At 48.1% G+C, this 22,086-nt stretch overlaps 1 protein-coding gene across 1 annotated transcript; it reads right to left on the reverse strand.

Moving 5' to 3' along the window:
• Positions 1–855: 855 nt before the first annotated feature.
• QTRT1 (queuine tRNA-ribosyltransferase catalytic subunit 1) lies at positions 856–9,211 on the reverse strand. The gene is made up of 10 exons (XM_043466651.1): positions 8,903–9,211; positions 8,589–8,657; positions 8,355–8,493; positions 4,385–4,463; positions 4,145–4,260; positions 2,116–2,254; positions 1,813–1,888; positions 1,584–1,693; positions 1,306–1,393; positions 856–1,192 (listed from the first exon to the last, which is right to left on the reverse strand). Exons 1-10 carry the CDS (start codon positions 9,143–9,145, stop codon positions 1,040–1,042), a joined length of 1,212 nt encoding a protein of 403 aa, XP_043322586.1. The 5' UTR covers positions 9,146–9,211; the 3' UTR covers positions 856–1,039.
• Positions 9,212–22,086: the final 12,875 nt, after the last annotated feature.

The raw sequence follows: 22,086 nt of genomic DNA on the forward strand, positions 1-22,086 counted from the left end.
CTTTACCCACTGAGCCACCAGGGAAGCCCAATGCTGCCGGCTTTGTTATTTGTATCTGCCAGTTTTACAAAATTGTTGTTTCTTACAATGATCAAATATGTAACTGAGCCTCCAATGAAAATAATGACGACTAGATGACTTGCAGCAGTTGATGAAACATACAGTTCTGTACACGATCAACTATTAGAATAGTGTAACTCTAGTTATGGGAAGATGCAGTAAGAAGGAATATGTTCCTGGACCATAACTAGAAGACAGCTATACAGAGATCTTTGACTATTAGGACCTAGTCCAGTAATGGCATGCTGAGTGGCTCATCAATAAAATCTTCTCCAGAGAGCATTCCTAGTAGTGTGGGACGAAATGGTCATGAAGTGCCTCCCCAAGTATGGTCGAATCTGTTACCATGATGGGGCCCTGTAACTGTCACTTGCCAAGGACATCTGCCATCTGCCTCTGTGGAGACTGATCCTGTGCTGTTGCAGCTGCTGACCTTTGACCTGCCCTGAACTCCCTTCAGGGCGGAGAATGAGGCACTCTGTGCTCCAGGGAAACACGGAACAGGTCTTTGGCTAGTCAGATATTTTCAGGAACTGATTTCATGATGCCAATCCTTGCACCTCTTCAGATCTGGAAAAGCACTAAATCCCTTCATGGTGACATCAGCTCCTCATTTTGCAGAAAACCTTTCGTAAAATCAGTGCCTGAATGCCTTGAACTCCTCCTTCACCAAAATCACATATACTGACCTCCCCCTACACTGCCTCTTTGGAGCAGTCTCGCAGCGCTATCTGAGGTTCTGTCTCCTGGGCTGCAGTCCTCATTTTGACCCAAAGAAAGGTTAACTCGCAACTCTCACCTTTTGCATCTTTTTTTTAGTTGACGGGCCCCAGTGACACTCAGACCAGAAAGGAGACTTAGACAGGCCACTTCCCCAAGAAGACACAGACATATTCTATGTTATAATTTAAAAAAAAAAAAGGAAAAGTCCTTCAATATATTCCATCCCCTCCTTTCCCCTCCCTACCCCCAAGCAGGGTCAACCCAGTGTGATCCCCACAGAGGCCAGGGCTTCAGTGGCCCAGGTGGGACAGAGGGTGGGGTCCCCATACATAGTGCTCATGAAGTCCCTCACGAAGTCCGGAAAGCGTTTCTCCACAATGCTGGCTCGCACGGCGCTCATCAGCCGCAGCTGCAGGGTGGGAGCAAGGCGGGAGGCAGGTCAGCCATCAGCCACCAGCCACCAGGAGACCGCCCGCCCCGACCCAATGCCCCTGGTCTTGCTCCTCCCAGCCACAGGCCCACCTGATAGGCGATGTTGTGAACAGTGAGGTGATGCAGGGCCGCGGTGTTGTCACTATGGAGCAGGGAGTGCAGGAAGGCCCGGCTGTGCCTGCGGACAGGAGGTGGCCGGCAGGGAGCGCTCAGTGGGGCCAGGTCCTACCCACCCCCGCCCCGCCCCCACGCCTGCCCCCGCCCCGCCCCGCCCCCACACCTGCCCCTGCCCCGCCCCCGCCCCGCCCCCACGCCTGCCCCTGCCCCCGCCCCCGCCTCCCCCGGCTCCATCCTCCATCCTCTCCTACTTCTGGCAGGTGGGACAGTCACACTCTGGGTCTATGGGGCGGAAGTCCTTCTCATACTGCTTCTTCTTCAGTTGCAGGTTCCCCGTGGGCACTAGGGCAGAACCGAAGCGCTGGGGGCAGGGGCGGGAGGGAGAGGGGGAGGGGGGTCAATCAGGTTTGCCTCTGCCTGGCCTCACCTCTACCTCCGCCCCGCCCCCGAATCCCTCCCCATTTCTGCCCAGGGCCTCACCGCTGTCCGTGTAGGGAAGACACAGTCAAACATATCGCATCCGAGAGCCACGCAGACCACCAGATCGGTGGCATAGCTGGGGGGTGGGGTGGGTAGCAGAGAACCTCAAGCCCTGATCACACACCCAGGGACCCCCCCCCCCCCCCGCCAACATGGGCACCCTCACCCCCAGCAGAGGGCGAAGTTCCCTCCCAGACAGGGCTGTGTCCTTCCCCGGTCCCCGACACCCAGGGGCAGGGGTTCCCAGGAATTCACTCCCCACAGGCGGGTCGGGGGGCGGCATCTCCCCTCTCCTCCACGTACCCGACGCCCATCAGGTAGCGGGGCTTGTCCTTAGGCAGCCGCGACGTGCTCAGCGCCACCATCCTCCAGAACTCGCCCTTGCTCTCACCCCCGCTCAGGCCCCCGATGGCGAAGCCTGGCACATCTCGCTTGGTCATCTCTGGAGGTGGAGGAGCAAGGGCAGGGGTGATCAGGCAGAAAGAAGCAGGGGTGATCAGGCCTCAGCCTCCTCCTCTTCACCCCCAGGAAAGAGTAGGGGTGTGTGCATGTGTCTGTGTGTCCTGGGGCTGCTGGTGATGTCAGCTACTGTCTACAGAATGCCTGCGACATCTCAGTCTCTCCTCAGGAGAGGCCCAGGGCCCACGCTGCCCCAGCCAAAACCCAAGATGAAGCCAGATATGTTTCAGAGTTTTCCAGATTTTACAACCGTGCACATCCTACATGAGGAATAACTGCCTTTCATCGAATGCTGTAATGTTTCGACAGCAAAATGTGTACAGACTCCTAATAACTGGGGTCAAGAGGTCTGGTCTTGCCACCAAATGAATTGCAAATCCCTGCAGGTTTTGGATATGAGAGGTGGGCAAACTGGGACTTCCTTGGAGGTCCAGTGGTTAAGACTCTGTGCTTCCTATGCAGGGAGCACAGGTTTGATCCCTGGTTGGGGAACTAAGATCCCACATACCACATGGCGCAGCCAAAAAATTAAATTAAAAAAAAAAAAAATACAATCTTCATAAGAGTACACAGTGATGCCAGGTACAGGCGGGACACCTTGAACAAAATTTCCCCTTTATTCCTTACTTTGACCCCTTGCCATTGGGAATGGGTTTCCATTTTTACAGAGGAAGAAAGTGAGGCTCAGAGAGGTCAAGCCACTAGCCCAAGGGTACATAGTCATGAGGCAACAGATCAAGGGGTTGGATCCAGTTCCGTGGACTCCGGAATGTAGAGTCCTGCCTATGACACCTCACTGCCTCTGGCCCCCATCTCTGCCTCCCCTTCGTCTCCATGGCCACAGCCTTAGTCAAGCCCTCTGTCGCCCACCCCGCCCCCCTGGCAACTACTCCAGCTTCCCCTTGGACCTTATGCTTCCCACCCCACTGGGGTTTTTCTCCCAACTCAACAGCCCTCCACGGCTCCCCAGCACCTCAGCGTGGTGTCCCAGGCCCCTACTGTCAGCACAGTGCCTCGGGCCCAACCCTTTGCCCCTGACCTACTGCCCAGGGCCGGAGCAGCACAATGTATGAGTTAATGCTGTAGGTTGCAGAGCCCCAAGTCTGGGCACAAACCCCAGCTCTGAAACGTCCAAGCTGTGTGGCTGAGAGTACGGGAACCTAACAGCTCTGTGCCTCAGTTTCTCCTTCTGTAACCTTGGGAATCTTCAAGTTCCCACATTACAGGATCTTTATGAAAACTCCACCGAACAATCCATGAAGAGCATTTGGCAGAACGCCTGGTGAACACCTGGAAACTGATGTGTTCTGTGTGCTAAGTCGCTTCAGTCGTGTCTGAATCCGTGCGACCCTATGGACTGTAGCCCACCAGGCTTCTCTGTCCATGGGATTCTCCAGGAAAGAATACTGGAGTGGGTTGCCATGGACTCCTCCAGGGGATCCTCCCAATGCAGGGATTGAATCTGTGTCTCTCATGTCTCCTGCATTAGCAGGTGAGTTCTTTACCACTGTGCCACCTGGGAGATTGATAGCTATTGAAATGATTTTTTTTTTTTTTAATGATTATTATTCTCCTAACACTCTCTATTACATGATGTTCAGGCCTTTGCTTCAGCCATTCCTTGTACCTAGAACGCTCTTTCGCCTAGTAACAACCACTCTCGGGAATTTCCTGGCAGTCCAGTGCTTAGGACTCTGAGCTCTCACTGCCAAGGGCCAGGGTTCGATCCCTGGTCAGGGAACTAAGATCCCACAAGTCCCGGGGTGCAATCAAAATTAAAACAAAAACAAAAACAACACTCTCTAAGCATGCCAGGCCCATGTGGGGCTCTCTGTGATAGGAAAGCCCTGGTCCTGTTGGCACATGGCTTTACCTTCAAGGCAAGTGGCTCGGAGATCCGCGTCCAGCCCCCCCTGGATGATGGCAAAGAGGTTCTGCTTGTCTGGACGCCGGTGGGCTGCTATGCAACGGTCCAGCCAGCGGATTGATCTGCAAGAGGACCCTGGTCGTGAACCCTAGAGACCTGGTGAGGGGCAGGGAGAATAGGCTGCAGGACCAGGAGGCCCTCCCCCTCCAAACACACCCACATACACACCCCTGTACACACACATACCTGTACATGGCCTCTTCCACACGGGGCCCCGTCACAGTACTGCTGACCACATCATCCAGCTGCATAATGATGTCCGAGCCTGGAGAGATAGGACCACAGTTACTGGGAAAGCCCCCACGCTGAGGACGAGCAGGACCCCACAAGTCCCTCTCCAGGTCTTGCTGACTCCCACTTAACCACCCCAATCTGTTTATATAGCAGCCAAAGAAATGCACATCTGGGGTGGGGGGTACGGGAGGTGCTTCCTTGATGGCTCAGTGATGAAGAATCCGCCTGCCAAGCCAATGCAGGAGACATGGGTTCAATCCCTGGTCCGGGAAGACCACACATGCCATGGAGCAAGTAAGCCCATGTGTCACAACTGCTGAGCCCTTGCCCTGGAGCCTAAGAACCCCAGAGCCTGTGCTCCGCAACAAGAGAAGCCACCGCGGTGAAAAGCCAGCTCACAGATGAAAAACCTGCCCAGTGATGAAGACCCAGTGCAGCCAAAAATAAAATAAACAAAAATGTTAAAAAAACAAATGCACACCTGGGAACTTCCCTGGTGGTCCAGTGGTTAAGAATCGGCCTTGCAAAGCAGGGAATGAGGGTTTGATCCCTGGTCAGGGAACTAAGATCCCATATGCCTTGGGGCAACTAAGCCCATGCTCCACAACTAGAGACTTAGTGAACCACAATGCAAAGTCCCACATGATGCAACAAAGACTGTGCCTGCTAAAACTAAGACTTGACGTAGCCAAATAAATAAAATTTTAAAAACAAAATCCACATCTGATTTTGCCACCTGTCAACTAAAACCCTGCCCTGGATACAGAATAAAATCCCAACTGGGGAATTCCCTGGTGGTCCAGGGTTAGAACTCCGTGCTTTCACTGCCATGGCCTCAGGTTTGATTCCTAGTCGGGGAATTTAGATCTCACAAGCCCCACGGTGTGGCCAAAAACAAAAAACAAAAAAAAAAATTCCCACCTCTGCAAATTTATCCTTTAAAAACAAAAGAAGCTTCCCAGGTGGCTCAGGGGTAAAGAATCCGCCTGCCAATGCAGGAGATAGAAGTTCGATCCCTGGTCTGGGAAGATTCTACATGCTGGGGAGCAACTAAGCCCATGTACCACAACTACTGAGCCTGTGCTTCTGGCTTTCAGAGCCAGAAAGTCGCAACTGCTGCTCCCATGTGCTGCAACTACTGAAGCCTGCACTCTGGAGGCCACTGTCCGCAACAAAAGAAGCCACTGCAATGAGAAGCTAGTGAACCGCAATTAGGGAGGGCCCTCTGCTCCCAATAACTAGAGAAAAGCCTTTGCAGCAACGAAGACCCAACATAGCCAAAAATAAAGAAAATAAATTACAGGAAAAAAAAAAAAAAGAATAAAACGATGTGTGTACCAAGTAATTCCTCCTAGTGTGTCGGGAGTCTAAGCGTCCTTCAATAGGGGTCAAATTAAGGTTCTTTCCCACAATTCCAAAACCCAGAAACGTCTCAAAAATCAAAGGATTTTTCTTGTGTTAATGGGATACCCATGTGGTAGCAAAACTTGACACAGTTGTCATCTTTTTTTTTTTGTAATTTTTTTTTTTTTTAGTTGTCATCTTTTAAACAACCCAATTTACCATGAAGATTCGTAAGCGTTAATGCAATAAATGTAAAGCGTATATACCATATGATCAAGCAATTCCACTCCTGGGTATATACCCAAAAGGACTGAAAGCAGGGTCTCAGAAATATTTGCACAGCCAGGTTCACAATAGCAATATTCACCCGAGTTAAAGGCTGAAAGCAACCCAAGTGTCCATCAACAGTTGAACAGATGAACAAAATGGCACAGAGACACTCCCATGGAATATTACGGAGCCCTAAAAGGGAAATTCTGCCACACGATGTAATATGGATGAACCTTGAGGACATCATGCCAAGTGAAATAAGCCAATCACAAAAAGACAAATACTGTATATTTCCATTTATACAAGGCTCCTAGAGGAGTCAAATTCATATAGTGGAATGGTAGGTACCAGGGACTGGAGGAAGGAGAATGGGGAGTGAGTATTCCATGGGGACAAGAGTTTCACTGTGGGAAGATGAAAAAGTTCTGAAGATGGATGGTGGGGATGGTTAGACAACAAGGTGAATGTACTTAACACCAATGAACTGGACACTGAAGGGTAAAGATGGTAAATTTATGTTATGTGCATTTTATTACAATTTTTTAATTAGAAAAAAAAAATGAAGTGTAATGTACCACAGGGTACTGCCCCAGGCCTCACTGAGGTACTATGTAATGAATGGTATATACCCTCTATTATCTCTCTAAAATGTAGGAATTCTGATACCTATCTGGCCCCAAGAATTTCAGATTAGAAACTGTGGATTTATAGATCAGAAAAGCTCAAAGAAATACTGCTACAATGTGTCACTATAGGAAAAAAGCACAGTGAACCATGCTAGCCAAAGATGGGGCGATGAGAGAAGCAACAAGGATTTTAACTGCAGTGCAGTGAGATGTATCAAATACATTTAAAAGCATGAGTTCAGGGCAATCCTTAAAAACTAAACATTAGTTTGTCATCAAGAGAGGATGCTAAGTAATCAACCCATGAAAACTAGTAAGAGGGGAAAGAATGAATCCTACTCTTCCTACATGACTGAAATTATTCATATGTGGTCTCCCAGGAGTAGGTGAGAAACTTTTCTCTTTACAGAAGTAATCTGGCTAATAAATGAAGAAAGAGGGACTTCCCTTGGTGGCCCAGTGGCTAGGACACCATGCTCCTAATACAGGGGGCAAGAGTTTCATCCCTGATCAGGGAACTAGATCCCACATGCTGCAACTAAGAGTTCACCCGCCATAACTAAATATTACGGATGTCACAACTGAAAAAAAAAAAAAAAAAAGATCGCATATGCCCAAACAAAGATTGAAAGGCCCTCTGTCTTTCTAATTAAGACATTAAAAAAAAAAAAGACATTTTCATCATTCCTTGTCTCCTTTTTGGACTGCAAGTTCCATAGATAGTATGGTACCAGAACCCAGGCCCATAGCTATGAGCAGAAACCATGGAATATCTGGATAGAGGGGGGTCTAAAAGCATCAATCTGCTTGGAAGATGGAATGTTTTGAACCTGTTTTCATAGCACTTTAGATTGAGAAATGCTAATTGTCTATATCAAAAAATGTAGGTTATTGATGGCAATGGTAGGGGTCTAAAGCCTCCCAGATACACTCCTTGTCACCCCCATTATTTCAACATATCTTTGCCCAGCTAATTTACTATCTGAGAGAAACAACCGACAAAGTCCCACATAGTCAAAGCTATGGTTTTTCCAGTAGTCAAGTATGGATATTGAGAGTTGGATCATAAAGAAGGCTGAGTGCCGAAGAATTGATGCCTTCAAACTGTGGTGCTGGAGAAGACTCTTGAGAGTCCCTCAGACTGCAAGGAGATCAAATCACTCAATCCTAAAGGAAATCAACCCTGGATGTTGTTCACTGGAAGGACCAATGCTGAAGCTGGAGCTCCAATACTTTGGCCACCTGATGGGAACAGTTGACTCACTGGAAAAAACCCTTATGCTGGGAAAGATTGAAAGCAGGAGGAGGAGAGGGTGACAGAGGATGAGACTGTTGGATGGCATCAACTCAGTGGACTTGGGTTTGAGCAAACTCTGGGAGATAGTGAAGGAGAGGGAAGCCTGGTGTGTTGCAGTCCATGAGGTTGCACAGTTGCAAACGACTGAGCAAGTGAACAACAATAACAAAGAGAAACAACAGCAATAAAGGTAACACTAAAAGCTACTATAAGTCAGGCACTGTGGTAAGAGAGTTACCGAAATTACATCATTATCTTTGTAAACGATCCCCATTCAGGATGATTAAACTGAGGGTGAGCGACTTGCCCAAAGCCAGCATCACCAAAGGGGCAGGCCCATTTCACCTCCACCAGGGGAAGGAGAGACTCCCCAGGATCCACTCACCTAGCGCGTTCTGGATCTCCACGGACCTCTCTGGGCTCAGAAGGGTCTCATCACCGTCATAAGGGGAACGGAAGCGGACGCCCTCCTCCGTCACTTCGGACAGGGACACCAGGGACACCATCTGGAAGCCGCCGCTGTCCTGAGGGAGATCCCACCGCAGGGCTGTCAGGTACTGGATGGGGAATATCTACCCTCAAGGAATGCTGTAGAACCCCAGCCTCGACCCCACCTTACCGTCAGCAGATTGTGGGGCCAATTCATAAAGCCGTGGAGACCTTGGGCCTTCTGGATCAGCTCTGGGCCCTGGTTTGGCGGAAGAAAGGGTCAGATTAGGGGTGAGTGCAACCCTGGGTTCAAATGTTAGGGGCGACAAGGTTGGCCAGCTTCCATCCTCGCTGGTCCCTCACGCCCAGCACAAGGCCTGGGCCACCCGGGACCCTCGATACGCGTTTGTCGATAGACTTTGGGAGGCGTGCTCAGGTCTAGGGAATCTCCTGGACTCCTCCACGCTCTGCCGCCGCCGCCCCGCTGGGGCGTAGCCCACCCACCGGCCTCAGACCCAGATGGTAGGTGTTGCCCAGGCAGATGCGGCAGCCCAGCGCGTCCAGTTGCTCGGCCGTGATGCCCTTCATAGTGGCCTGCGTGCCCACTGGCATGAACACCGGAGTAGCCACCGGTCCGTGTGGCAGCCGCAGCTCCCCGGCTCGGGCCCTGGAGCGGCTACACTCGGCCACCAATCGCATGATCCGCGGGGCCGACTCCAGGGAAGTCTGGCTGGCGGCTGCCGCCATCTTGCCTGCCTTAACCACGTGAGCAGTGGAACATCCTGGGCGGCGCCATGTTGGCTGAGGTCACGTGACGCGCGATGAGGGCGGAAGCTTGGGGACAGCGTCAGATGAACCATGGAAACGGACGCCGTCCCGCTTCTCTCCGCTGGATACCCAGTTTGTTCCCACAGGCGGCGCACTGCCGCAAAGTGTTAAAATTTTCTTGGCTTGGAGGCCCATTCCTGCCACTTCCTCGCGGTCAGAGCCTCTCTACGGTCTGATTGTATCCTTCATCAAATGGCACGAATTCTGTTACCTAGACATAAGGATGTCTTGAATGTTGAATGACAAGATCTAAGTTTATAGATTTTTACACCGTGCCTTACGTAGTCTTTTGTCTTTTTCTGGTCGCGCCTCACAGTTTGCGGGATCCTAGTTCCCCAACCAGGACTCAATCCTGGTCAGAGTCCTAACCACTGGACAACCAGGGGATTCTCTGTTTTGTCTATCTTGATTATTGCCTTGCTCCAAGGGCTTAGAACAGGACATAGCACGTAGTACATACTCAATAAGCATCAGTTTATGCAATGAAAGAAGACAGATTTACAGATGGGGAGACTGTTCGACCATTCATTCAGCTTGTATCTATAGATACATCCCCACTAGTGCCAGCCTCCATGTCGCACATGGGTGAGAGAGGATGGGTCACGAATTTATTAAGCACTGGCTGTGTTTCACTAATAATAACAGCAATGTGAAAGTGAAAGTGTTAGTCGTTCAGTGCTGTCTAACTCTGCGATCTCCCGTGGACTGTGGCCCACCAGGTTCCTCTGTCCATGGAATTCTCCAGGCAAGAATACTGGAGTGGGTAGCCATTCCTTTTTCCAGTGAATCTGCCCAACCCAGGAATCAAACCTGGGTCTCCTGCGTTGCAAGCAGATTGTTTACTGGCTGAGCCAGGGAAGTCCAATAAGTGTTTGTGGCTCAGTCCTATCCAACTCTCATATATATTTTATTAATCTTAGGATTGGAAATGGAGCTGATATCTATTCTTGCCAGCAGAGGGCGCGTTTGCCCTAGAAGCCTTCCTTTCAGGACCACTGGCCTAAACTGGACTCACCTCAGCAAGACGCTGATCTAGAAGCCTTGGGTTAATGCTTCGGGTTTCGCAGTGTGGTGGAGTCCTCACTTAGGCTACGTCTGGAAAACATCCACCAATAAAGCCCACCTTAGGGCCTTTGCATTTGCTATCGCCATTGTCAGCAACATTCATCTGATACACCCATGACTGGGTTATATTCTCACTGCCCCATTCCTCTTGACCTTCCCAATCTTTTTTTAATAATTTCTTTTCTAATTTTTATTTGTGGCTGCACCGGGTTTTCGTTGCTGTGCTCGGGCTTTCTCTAGTTTCAACAAGCAGGGGCTGCCCTTCATTCTGGTGCTCAGGCTTCTCATTTGGTGGCTTTTCTTGTTGCAGAGCATGGGGCTCTAGGTGCTTGGGCTTCAGTAATTGTGGCACATGGGCATAGTTGTTCCGCGGCATGTGGAATCTTCCTGGACTTTGGATTGGGCCCGTGTCCCCTGCGTTGGCAGGTTCTTATCCAGTGTACCACCAGGGAAATCCCCCAATCTTTTTAAAAAATAATTTTATTTATTTATGGCTGCCCTGGGTTTTCACTGCTGCTCAGGCCACTCTCTAGTTGTGGTGTGCTGGCTTCTCATGGGGGTGGCTTCTCTTGCAGAGCACAGGCTCTAGGGTGCACAAACTTTAGTAGTTGCAGCTTTAGGGCTCTAGAGCACAGGTTCAATAGTTGTGGCCCATGGGCTTTTTTGCTCCGTGGCATGTGGGATCCTCCTGGATCAGGGATCAAACCGGTATCTCCTGCATTAACAGGAAGATTCTTTACCACTGAGCCCCCAGGGATGACTTCCCCAATCTTAAGAACCTTCCAGGGACTTCTGCGGTGGTCCAGTGGTTAAGACTTCCAGACTCCCAATGCAGGAGGCGTGGGTTCCATCCTTGGTCAGGGAACTAGAACCAGCAAGCCTCAATTAAAAAGATCCCACCTGCTGCTACTAAGAACCCACAGCTAGATAAGCAAAAAAAAAAATTTAAAAAGAACCTTCCATCACCCATGAGTGTATATCACATAGCCTGTAAGTCATATAATGCGTTTAAAGACTTCTGTACCAAAGGCAACCCACTCTAGTACTCTCGCCTGGAAAATCCCATGGATGGAGGAGCCTGGTAGGCTGCAGTCCGTGGGATTGCTAAGAGTCGGACACGACTGAGTGACTTCACTTTCTCTTTTCCTTTCATGTATTGGAGAAGGAAATGGCAACCCACTCCAGTGTTCTTGCCTGGAGAATCCCAGGGATGGGGGAGCCTGGTGGGCTGCCGTCTATGGGGTCGCACAGAGTCGGACACGACTGACTTGACTTAGCAGCAGCAGCAGCAGTACATTGACAATGCCCACTTTTTTTTTTTTCAAACATTGATCTATTTATTTCGCTACACTGCGACTTAGTTGCAGCATGCAGGGTCTTCAGTCTTTGTTGCAGCATGCAGGAGCCTAAGTTATGGCATACAAATTCTTAGTTGTGTTACATGGAATCTACTTCCTTCCCCATCCAACCATCTCATCCTTTGTTCTCCCCTTCTCCTCCTGTTCTCAATCTTTCCCAGCATCAGGGTCTTTTCCAATGAGCCGAGAATTTAATAAACTTGACTTATGATTCCATTTTATTTAAAGTAGATTTATTTAAGTTTTTTTATTTAAGTGTTTAAAATAGATAATACATAATTCAAAAAATATGGATAAAATGTATACTGTGAATTATCTTTCCCATGCCTGTCCCATGTAATAGTGCTAACCTCTTAATGTTTTTTAACCTCTTAATATTAAGTGATGTTTAGTATTCATTCTTATGTATACTTACAGACATATTTTACAGCATGATAAAATAAAATATGTACTTTATTTCTGCAGTTGTTTTGTTTGGAGTTGATTTCATCTCAGTATACTAATAATTTTTTTTTAATCTTCTGGAATCTTTCATACTAGACTGATGATGTTTCTGAATTATCCTTTTCCACTAGTCATGGATCACTGACCCATGGAATTGTCTAATATTTCAAAACTCTTAACAACTCACTCCAGTATAAGTTTCATAATAGTTTTTCCAGAACTCAGTAGCACCAAGGAGGTCTGGGAGAAATTCTACTGTCTATTCTACTAATAAAATCATATTATACTACATTTGTTGTCCCCTTCTCCTCCTGCCTTCAATCTTTCCCAGCATCAGGATCTTTTCAAATGAGTCAGCTCTTCACATCAGGTGGCCAAAGTATTGGAGTTTCAGCTTCAGCATCAGTCCTTCCAATGAACGCCCAGGACTGATCTCCTTTAGGATGGACTAGTTGGATCTCCTTGCAGTCCAAGGGACTTTCAAGAGTCTTCTCCAACAGCACAGTTCAAAAAGCATCAATTCTTCGGCACTCAGCTTTCTTTATAGTCCAACTCTCACATCCATACATGACCACTGGAAAAACCATAGCCTTGACTAGACGGACCTTTGTTGGCAAAGTAATGTCTCTGCTTTTCAATGTTATCTAGGTTGGTCATAACTTTCCTTCCAAGGAGTAAGCGTCTTTTAATTTCATGGCTGCAGTCACCATCTGCAGTGATTTTGGAGCCCCAAAAAATAAAATCTGCCAGTGTTTCCCCATCTATTTGCCATGAAGTGATGGGACCAGATGCCATGATCTTAGTTTTCTGAATGTTGAGCTTTAAGCCAACTTTTTCACTCTCCTCTTTCACTTTTGTCAAGAGGCTCTTTAGTTCCTCTTCACTCTCTGCCATAAGGGTGGTGTCATCTGCATATCTGAGGTTATTGATATTTCTCCTGGCAATCTTGATTCCGGCTTGTGCTTCATCCAGCCCAGCATTTCTCATGATGTACTCTGCATATAAGTTAAATAAGCAGGGTGACAATATACAGCCTTCACGTACTCCTTTCCCTATTTAGAACCAGTCTGTTGTTCCATGTCCAGTTCTAACTGTTGCTTCCTGACCTGCATACAGGTTTCTCAAGAGGCAGGTTAGGTGGTCTGTTTATTCCCATGTTTTTCAGAATTTTCCACAGTTTATTGTGATCCACACAGTCGAAGGCTTTGGCGTAGTCAATAAAGCAGAAATAGATGTTTTTCTGGAACTCTCTTGCTTTTTCGATGATCCAGCAGATGTTGGCAATTTGATCTCTGGTTCCTCTGCTTTTTCTCAAACCAGCTTGAACATCTGGAAGTTCAAATCCCTTACAATTATACAGTGGAAGTGAGAAATAGATTTAAGGGACTAAATCTGATAGAATGCCTGATGAACTATGGACGGAGGTTCATGACATTGTACAGGAGACAGGAATCAAGACCATCCCTAAGAAAAAGAAATGCAAAATAGCAAAATGGCTGCCTGAGAAGGCTTTACAAATAGCTGTGAAAAGAAGAGAAGTGAAAAGCAAAGGAGAAAAGGAAAGATATACCCATTTGAATGCAGAGTTCCAAAGAATAGCAAGGAGAGATAAGAAAGCCTTCCTCAGTGATCAGTGCAAAGAAATAGAGGAAAACAATAGAATGGGAAAGACTAGAGATCTCTTCAATAAAACTAGAGATACCAAGGGAATATTTCATGCAAAGATGGGCTCAATAAAGGACAGAAATTGTTTGGACGTGACAGAAGCAGAAGATATTAAGAAGAGGTGGCAAGAATACACAGAAGAACTGTAGAAAAAATATCTTCATGACTCAGATAATCACGATGGTTTGATCACTCATCTAGAGCCAGACATCCTGGAATGTGAAGTCAGGTGGGCCTTAGGAAGCATAACTATGAACAAAACTAGTGGAGGTGATGGAATTCCAGTTGGGCTATTTCAAATCATAAAAGATGATGCTGTGAAAGTGCTGCACTCAATATTCCAGCAAATTTGGAAAATTCAGCAGCGGCCACAGGACCGGAAAAGGTCAGTTTTCATTCCAGTCCCAAAGAAATGCCATGCCAAAGAATGCTCAAACTACCACACAATTGCACTTATCTCACATGCTAGTAAAGTAATGCTCAAAATTCTCCAAGCCAGGCTTCAACAATACATGAACCGTGAGCTTCCAGATGTTCAAGATGGTTTTAGAAAAGGCAAAGAACCAGAGATCAAATTGCCAACCATGTTTATAGAACTGTTCAATTTTGCAATAAGGTGCCTGTGAAATGGTCTCTCCATTGGCTTTTATTTACATTCCATGATTGCTACTGAGGTTGAATGCCTTTTCAGATGTTTAAGACATTTACTGACATCTTTCTTTTTTTATTATTATTTTCCATTTATTTTTATTAGTTGGAGGCTAATTACTTTACAATATTGTAGTGGTTTTTGCCCTACATTGACATGAATCAGCCATGGATTTACATGTGTTCCCCATCCCGATCCCCCCTCCCCCCTCCCTCCCCATCCCATCCCTCTGGGTCTTCCCAGTGCACCAGCCCTGAGCACTTGTCTCATGCATCCAACCTGGGCTGGTGATCTGTTTCACCCTTGATAATATACATGTTTCGATGCTGTTCTCTCAAAACATCCCACCCTCGCCTTCTCCCACAGAGTCCAAAAGTCTGCTCTGTACATCTGTGTCTCTTTTTCTGTTTTGCATATAGGGTTATCGTTACCATCTTTCTAAATTCCATATATATGCATTAGTATACTGTATTGGTCTTGACATCTTTCATTACTCAGATAATTTGGTAGCAGATTCAACACAGCTGAGCTGAGCACTTATATATAAAATCTCCATATGGAACAAAAATACAAAATAGTGATCTTTGGAGATTGTAAATACAAGAGTATTCATTGAACTGCACTTTTGTATTTTATATACTTCTGCATTTTTAATATTCCACATATCCAAGTGTATTAAAAAACTCAAAAAACAAAAGGTGAAGAAACTCAGTCCCACCTCATCCCCCACAGACTTTCCAACACATCCACCCACTTTCCAGTTCAGCCTTTCCTAGTAACATGTTTTATCAGATTATTTTGTCCTTCTAGTGTTTGGTTTTTTTTTCATGCAAAGAGAAACAAATATTATTACATACTTATTTACATATATCCCTTTGTTCACAAAAGCAGGCTTGCTAGTTACTGTAGGGAGTGCACTTCACTTTTTGTGAACACCTTGGAGGCTATTTCATGTCAGTACATAGTCTCCTTGTTCTTTTTTTTTTTTTTTTAAAGCATGTTTTATTTTAGTTCTCTTAAGCACATACCTGACTCATATCTCTTTATCTCACTTAGAGAAGTAATATGAAATGGAGTATGAAGGGAGCCGGGAAGCTCCTTTTTCTTTTTTTTTTTTCTTTTTATTTTTTTATTAGTTGGAGGCTAATTGCTTCACAACATTTCAGTGGGTTTTGTCATACATTGATATGAATCAGCCATAGATTTACACTTATTCCCCATCCCGATCCCCCCTCCCATCTCCCTCTCCACCCGATTCCTCTGGGTCTTCCCAGTGCACCAGGCCGGAGCACTTGTCTCATGCATCCCACCTGGGCTGGTGATCTGTTTCACCGTAGATAATATACATGCTGTTCTTTCAAAACATCCCACCCTCACCTTCTCCCACAGAGTTCAAAAGTCTTTTCTGTATTTCTGTGTCTCTTTTTCTGTTTTGCATATAGGGTTATCGTTACCATCTTTCTAAATTCCATATATATGTGTTAGTATGCTGTAATGTTCTTTATCTTTCTGGCTTACTTCACTCTGTATAAGGGGTAAAAACTCCGATACTTTGGCCACCTGATGCGAAGAGCTGACTCATTTGAAAAGACCCTGATGCTGGGAAAGACTGAAGGCAGGAGGAGAAGGGGATGACAGAGGATGAGATGGTTGGATGGCATCACCGACTCAATGGACATGAGTTTGAGTAAACTCCGGGAGTTGGTGACGGACAGGGAGACCTGGCGTGCTCCAGTCCATGGGGGTCACAGAGTTGGACACAACTGAGCAACTGAACTGAACTGAGCAAAAATTTGGAGGGGATGTTAGTTTCCTGGCCAGAGATTGAACCCGGGCCCTCAGAGTGAAAGCACGGAGTCCTAACCATTGGACTGACTGGGAATTTCCATTCTTACATTTTTTTAAAAGTTGCCCAGTATCCCAGAGTATGGATAGTCCACCTCTTGCTTATCAGGTTGTTTTTCACTTGGGTTGTGAGTAAAATTTTTTGCTTCTACAAACAAGGCTGCAATGAATAATCTTGTACTTAAACCATTTCACAGGGCAACAAGTATATCTTCAGGAAAATTTTCTAGCAGCTGGATGACTAGGTCAAAGACTATAATGAGATCCTAGCAAATGCCCTCTATTGGGTTTGTGGCAACTATACTGACAGAACAGAAGCACAATCTCTCCAACCTCTCTCCTCACCTGCTTCATCAAAAGGAGAACTCTGGTAACTCCGTGCCATTTTTAATGTGCATTTGTCTTATTCCCAGTGAGGTTTGGCATCTATTCTTCACTCCCACCTTCTTGAAACAGTCTTCCTATAGACTTTCTAGCCTCAATCTCCTAGTTTTTAGTATTTATTTTTAATTCTGCCAGATAATAATATGATGGTGATGTTTAAGAACCAACATTGCCAGCACTAACAGAGCAAGTGCCAGTGTGTGTCAGGTGTCTGCTAAGCCATATGCTGTCATTGCCTCATTTGACTCTCACAGTATAACAAGGCAGGTACTATTATCTCCATTTTATGAATAAAGTCACTGAGGCAGAGATATTTTCTAACTCACTCCTGGTCACATGAGTAGTAATCAAGGAACAGGAATTGAAATCTAGTTTTGGGGCTACCCTGGTGGCAAGGAATCCACCTGCCAATACGGGAGACATGGGTTTGATCCCTGATCTGGGAAGATCCCACGTGCTGCGGAGCAACTAAGCCCATGTGCCACAACTACTGAGCCTGTGCTCTAGAGCCCAGGAACTGCAACTACTGAAGCTGTGTGTCCGAGAGTCCAAGCTCTGCAACAATAGAAGCCACTGTAGTGAAAAGCCCAAACACCACAACTAGAGAGTAGCCCCAGAGAAAACCCCAAGCAGCAGTGAAGACCCAGCACAGTCAAATAAGGAAAGTTTTTTCAAAAGAAGGAAATCTAGCTCTGGCTGAGCCCCATGAAGCCACCCTCTTATACATCTTCTTTTCCTGAATAAGGCAGTATTAGGGATTTTAGCAAAGGGCAGAGACAAAAGGGTTACAGCCAGAAGAACCAGAAAAGGGGATTCAGGCTCTGCCCCTCAGAAACCAGGTGACTTTGGTCAAATCATGGGCACTCTACCTCAGTTTCTTCATCTTTAAAATGGGGCAGAGGATCATGATGAAGGTAAACAGTAAATGCCAAATCACACACGTGAATATACATGCAATGGATATTAGGGAGCACCAACTCTGTGTCAGGCACTGTTCTCACTGCTGGTAACATAGCAGCAAACAAGCAGACAAAAATCCATGCCCTGGAAGTATGAACAAGAAAAATTTGTAGAACATATCAGTCTCAGGTAGTGAAGAGTGTTGGGGGAATAATGAGGGCAGGAGAGGAGTTGGGAGGTGACTATTTTAAGTAGAGTGGTCTAGATCCTCCTCAATAAGGTGAGCTTTGAGTCAAGGCCTGAAGGAAATGAAGAGGAACTCAAATGAGATCTGAGAGATCATTTTAGGCAGTGGGAACCATGAGAGCAAATTCTCTGCTGAGGTAGGAATGTACCTGGATCACTTGCGGTGCAGCGGGGAGAGCAATGTGGCTGCAGGGAGTGAGGGAAGGCGCAGAAGGTGGAGATCACGCGAGACCCCTGGTTAGCAGCGGGGACTTTGGGATTCCTCTGAGCTAGATAGGAGCGTGGCGGTTTCTTAACGGAGCGTTTAGAGAGGTTTTCCTATCCCCAGAGGTAAAATCGGGGGCTGGAGGTAGGTTGCAGCCGAGGCTCAGTGGCACCTGCTTTCAGATTTCAGCGCTGTTCAGCAGGGAGGCCTGGTGGGGGCGCCACAAGGCCGTCCGGCGCAGGGTGCGCGACTTCAGCACTCTGGACAGCGCCACGCACTCCTCCCCCCACCCCCCCCCTCTCCCCCCACCCCCGGAGGCCAGGGAAGCTGCAGACCTGGGGGCGGAGCCTGAAGAAGCGGCCTATTAAAAGCCGCGCGCCGCGCACAAAGGGCTCACACAATAGGTAGGAGCTTGAGGAACTGTCCAATTGGGAGCGTCGGAGCGATGACGCACCGAACGACGTTGAGAGGCAGAGCCTGTGGAAAGCCTCTAGGCGGAGCGGGGATTGTTGATTGGCCCTGTTGGACTTGCTCAAGAGGCGGTCATTGCTCAAGAGCTTGAAAGAGGTCATTTTCGAAAGGGTAATTTGGAAAAACCGATCCTTGGATGGTTTCTGCACCCAAGTGAAGCCAGTGTACTTTCCCAGGTTGAAAGTCTCAGTGAATCTCCCAACCCTTCCCTCCATGGGGTCGACGCAACTGTGCAGAAGAGCCCCAAAAACTGGAAGTAGGGGGTTCTCCTTACGGGGTAGCTACTACGGTTCTCAGATGCAGAACGGCAGGAGTTGGGTTTGCTCTGGAGCGGAGTTAGGGGTACCTCTGACGTTGTAATAGAAGTCCTTGCAGCCTTGGGATCGGGTTGATTGTCCCAGGAGCCCGGACGATGTTTTCTCTGATTCATTCAGACAGGGTTGGGAGCAGTCCTTGTGTACTAGTCTCAGCCCCCACAGCCTGGGTGCCAGGCCAGCTTTTTGGGAAACACCAGAAAGGCCATGGACTAGGACTTCTGACCTGTGTGGAATGACCTCTATGGCCACTGCCTAAACATTCCAGCCTGTCTCCCCCACAGTAGAACAGAATAGTGAGCCTGGACCCGTCTCCTTATCTTGGCCCAAGATAATGCATCACTCTTTGTCCCAGTCAGCTGTTTAGGATATGCAGTTTTAACCCCTCTTGGGTCTGGAAGGTGGTCCCTCGCAAAGTCCAGCGGACTTTTGCCACAGAACCTCAGCTCAGTTGTTGCAGAACGGACCTTTTTGTCAGTCTCTCAGTCTCTGTTTTCACCTCTACCACAGGTTCTTTGCCCAGTATCCGAAAGAATTGCTCTGGAGCACGTTCTTTCTAGCTCAGAATCTTTCCACGGCTCTCCGTCGTCCTCAGGATGAAGTTGAGAACTCCTCTGCTTGCCAGTCAAGCCCCTGCACTGGATGGCTCCAGGCTTACATCAAGTCACACTTCTCCCTTTTCATGAACACAATGCTCACTCATCCGAGTATAGCTCCTTGAATTACATTCACACCTGCCAGAATTTTCTGAGCATGTCAGTCCCTTGGCTAATCCTCAACACACCTTTTGGTCCCACTCAACCATATTGTCTCACTCGAGACATAGAATGCCTTCCCCTAACACTCCACCCAAGCTGGGAGGGGCCCTCTTGGTGCCTGGAAGCTCCTTGAGGGCTAGGACCAGGTTCACTGCCATATTCCCAGCGCTGAGTACACGGCTGAAACATACGCAATACCCAAAAAATACGTTATGTGAATGAAACAAATGAGCACAGTAAATTTTCATTTATTCTGGAGTGGGTTAGAATGAGCATTTCAGCCAAAAATGCGTGCTGCATTGCTGCCCAAAATTGTGTCCAGAGGTTTTAGAATAGGCCTGTGAAGAGAAGGAAGAGCCCCATAAGGCTCACACCTGGACACTGAATCCTGAGGCTGGACAACTCAGCTGACTACACCAGAACGGGCTAATGGTCAGACAGAACAAATGAATGTTTCCCTGTTAGGGTAGAGGGTAGTTGGGCAGCTCAGACTGCACCTAGGCACATCCAGGGCCCCGGTGACTGCAAATCTAGAGAGGTGTATGTCCCTGATTTTTGTCTCCACCATTGCTACTAAAGGCCCTCTTTCGTCAGAGGTCACTAGTCCCCAGTACTTACACCCTGTGACCAGTTCAAATTCCTGGCAAGGCCCTGTCGTTCCCTGTGACATCATCTCTTTCCACCATGAGGCGCTAAGTCATAATACTTTCTCCCTTCCTACCTTCCCTCCAAAAGCACCCTTCAGGGTGGTGTCCGGTCCCAGGTCACTGACCCCCATGGCCTATCCACCAAGCACCCTGTCCTGATCAACTCGCTAAGGGTGTGGGCCACCGATCGGTCCTTGTGCTGAGGCTCCTGGTGCTGTCTGCTGGTGGCTCAAGGACACGACACCACCCTCCAGCGAGACGTGGGCCAATGTGTCTCTCCATAAGCCAGCTGTTGCCCACCATGGCCATGGCTGAGGAGGAGCTGGAGACCACCTCCTCCACACTGGCCTCCAAGGCTTAGAGGGCAACAGGCCTGGGAAAGCCTGGATCAGCTCTGAAGAGGTGAGGTGTGAGCAGCAAGGCCTTTTCCATGCTAAGGTGTAGCCACAGCTTGCTGAATCCAGCTTCCTGCGGTGGTAGGTCCCAAGGGCTGGGATACTGTCCATGGTCAGCTGCATCACCGCCACCAAGGTCCCTGAGCAGAGTCAGGGTGATGAGGGATCTGTGATCACAAGTGGGCTCCTCAGACAGGTACTCACCTTGCTGAAAAGATGCTCTGTGCTGCCCACACCTGACTACAGTAATCCTAACTGTGGCTGAAGAGCTTCCAGGGCTGTGGCACCAATGGAGGGTAGAACCTTTACCCAGCCTTGTACTGGGTTGAAGTGTTTCCCCAAATAGGTCTGTCCAATTCCTAATCACCAATACCTGTGAACCTAACTTTACCTGGGAACACATCTTTTTAGGTTTTTTTTCAAAAAGGATCATGGCAAGAATGCATCCTAGACCAGGGTGCGCCCAAATCCAGTGACTGGTGTCCTTACGCAAAGACTCACAGGAAAAGTTCATGTGAAGACACAGGCGGAGACTGGCATGATGCTGTCACAAGCCAAGGGATGCCTGGAGCAACCAGGAGCTGGAGGCGGCAAGACGGCAATCCTGCTTCTTCCCAATAAACTTGTCCTGACTGTGGGAGGGACTCGGTCAGGCCTCCATCAAAGATAAGCCACCTGGGCCCCAGCCTTCCCCCGAGAGGGCCATGGCAGCAAGTCCCAAGTCCCTGAAGATGTGTCACCACAGGGACATCTTCCTCCGCTGCCTTCTTTGATCTTGAGATGGTGTCCCTTGTGGTGTCAGCATCCAGAAACGTGAACGGTGGCGGCGGATGCTGTTGGGAAACCCACGGTGAAACCTGTGTGGAGAATGCAGGTCCAGAGCTAAAGTCATGTGGCAGGCGGTACAGGAGTGTTCCTCGCCACGGACTTCTGAGTGACACAGCTTCTGCCCACATCTTTATCATCTCAAGCACAGGATCCCAGGGGTCTCGTGTGGGTCTCTCTCGGTGGAGCCCCTGAATCGATCTCCACTAGCACATGTGCTGAAGGGATACCAGGGCACTTCAGGCCCCATTCCCCAAGCTGGACCATTTGATATCCAGAGCCTCTTCTGCTCTGGCAGCTGACAAAATTCTTATGATGTTTTTTTATTTAGTGCAATCACCTTTCCTTCACCTCCCCAAGGAGGCAAATCTTTATCCTCTGAAGGCATGCTGGATGGTTTCTGCCTCAGTTGAGTGATTCTGCGTCAAGAATGGTTCACACTTCTTCCAATGGCCAAGGTTAACCAAGCGTGGGAGGCCAGGCTGCCACCTGGGGCTCAGAACTTGCACAGTACACGGTCTAAGAGTGGAAAGGCAAGACTAGATGGGTTTCTGCAGACAGGCAGTCCCAGGCCTCACCGAGGGGCTCCGTCCAGACAGGCAGGTACCACCACTCTCTCCCTGGGGCAGGGCCGGAGTTGAGAAGGGCTGCTTGGGGAGGGGGGTGGCCGCTCCTCCATCTGCACATTG

The sequence above is a fragment of the Cervus canadensis genome, chromosome 4, assembly GCF_019320065.1.
Source record: "Cervus canadensis isolate Bull #8, Minnesota chromosome 4, ASM1932006v1, whole genome shotgun sequence".
NCBI classification, from domain to species: domain Eukaryota; kingdom Metazoa; phylum Chordata; class Mammalia; order Artiodactyla; family Cervidae; genus Cervus; species Cervus canadensis.

What these genes read in the sequence shown, in the direction of transcription:
- QTRT1 (XM_043466651.1), bottom strand. Translation starts at nt 9,145, where the DNA reads ATGGCGGCAGCCGCCAGCCAGACTTCCCTGGAGTCGGCCCCGCGGATC. An exon ending in ACCATCTGGGTCTGAGGCCG is followed by an intron (nt 8,658 to 8,902) that starts GTGGGTGGGCTA and finishes CCGCCAAACCAG; the next exon opens with GGCCCAGAGCTGATCCAGAA. An exon ending in GTGGAAGAGGCCATGTACAG is followed by an intron (nt 4,261 to 4,384) that starts GTATGTGTGTGT and finishes GTCCTCTTGCAG; the next exon opens with ATCAATCCGCTGGCTGGACC.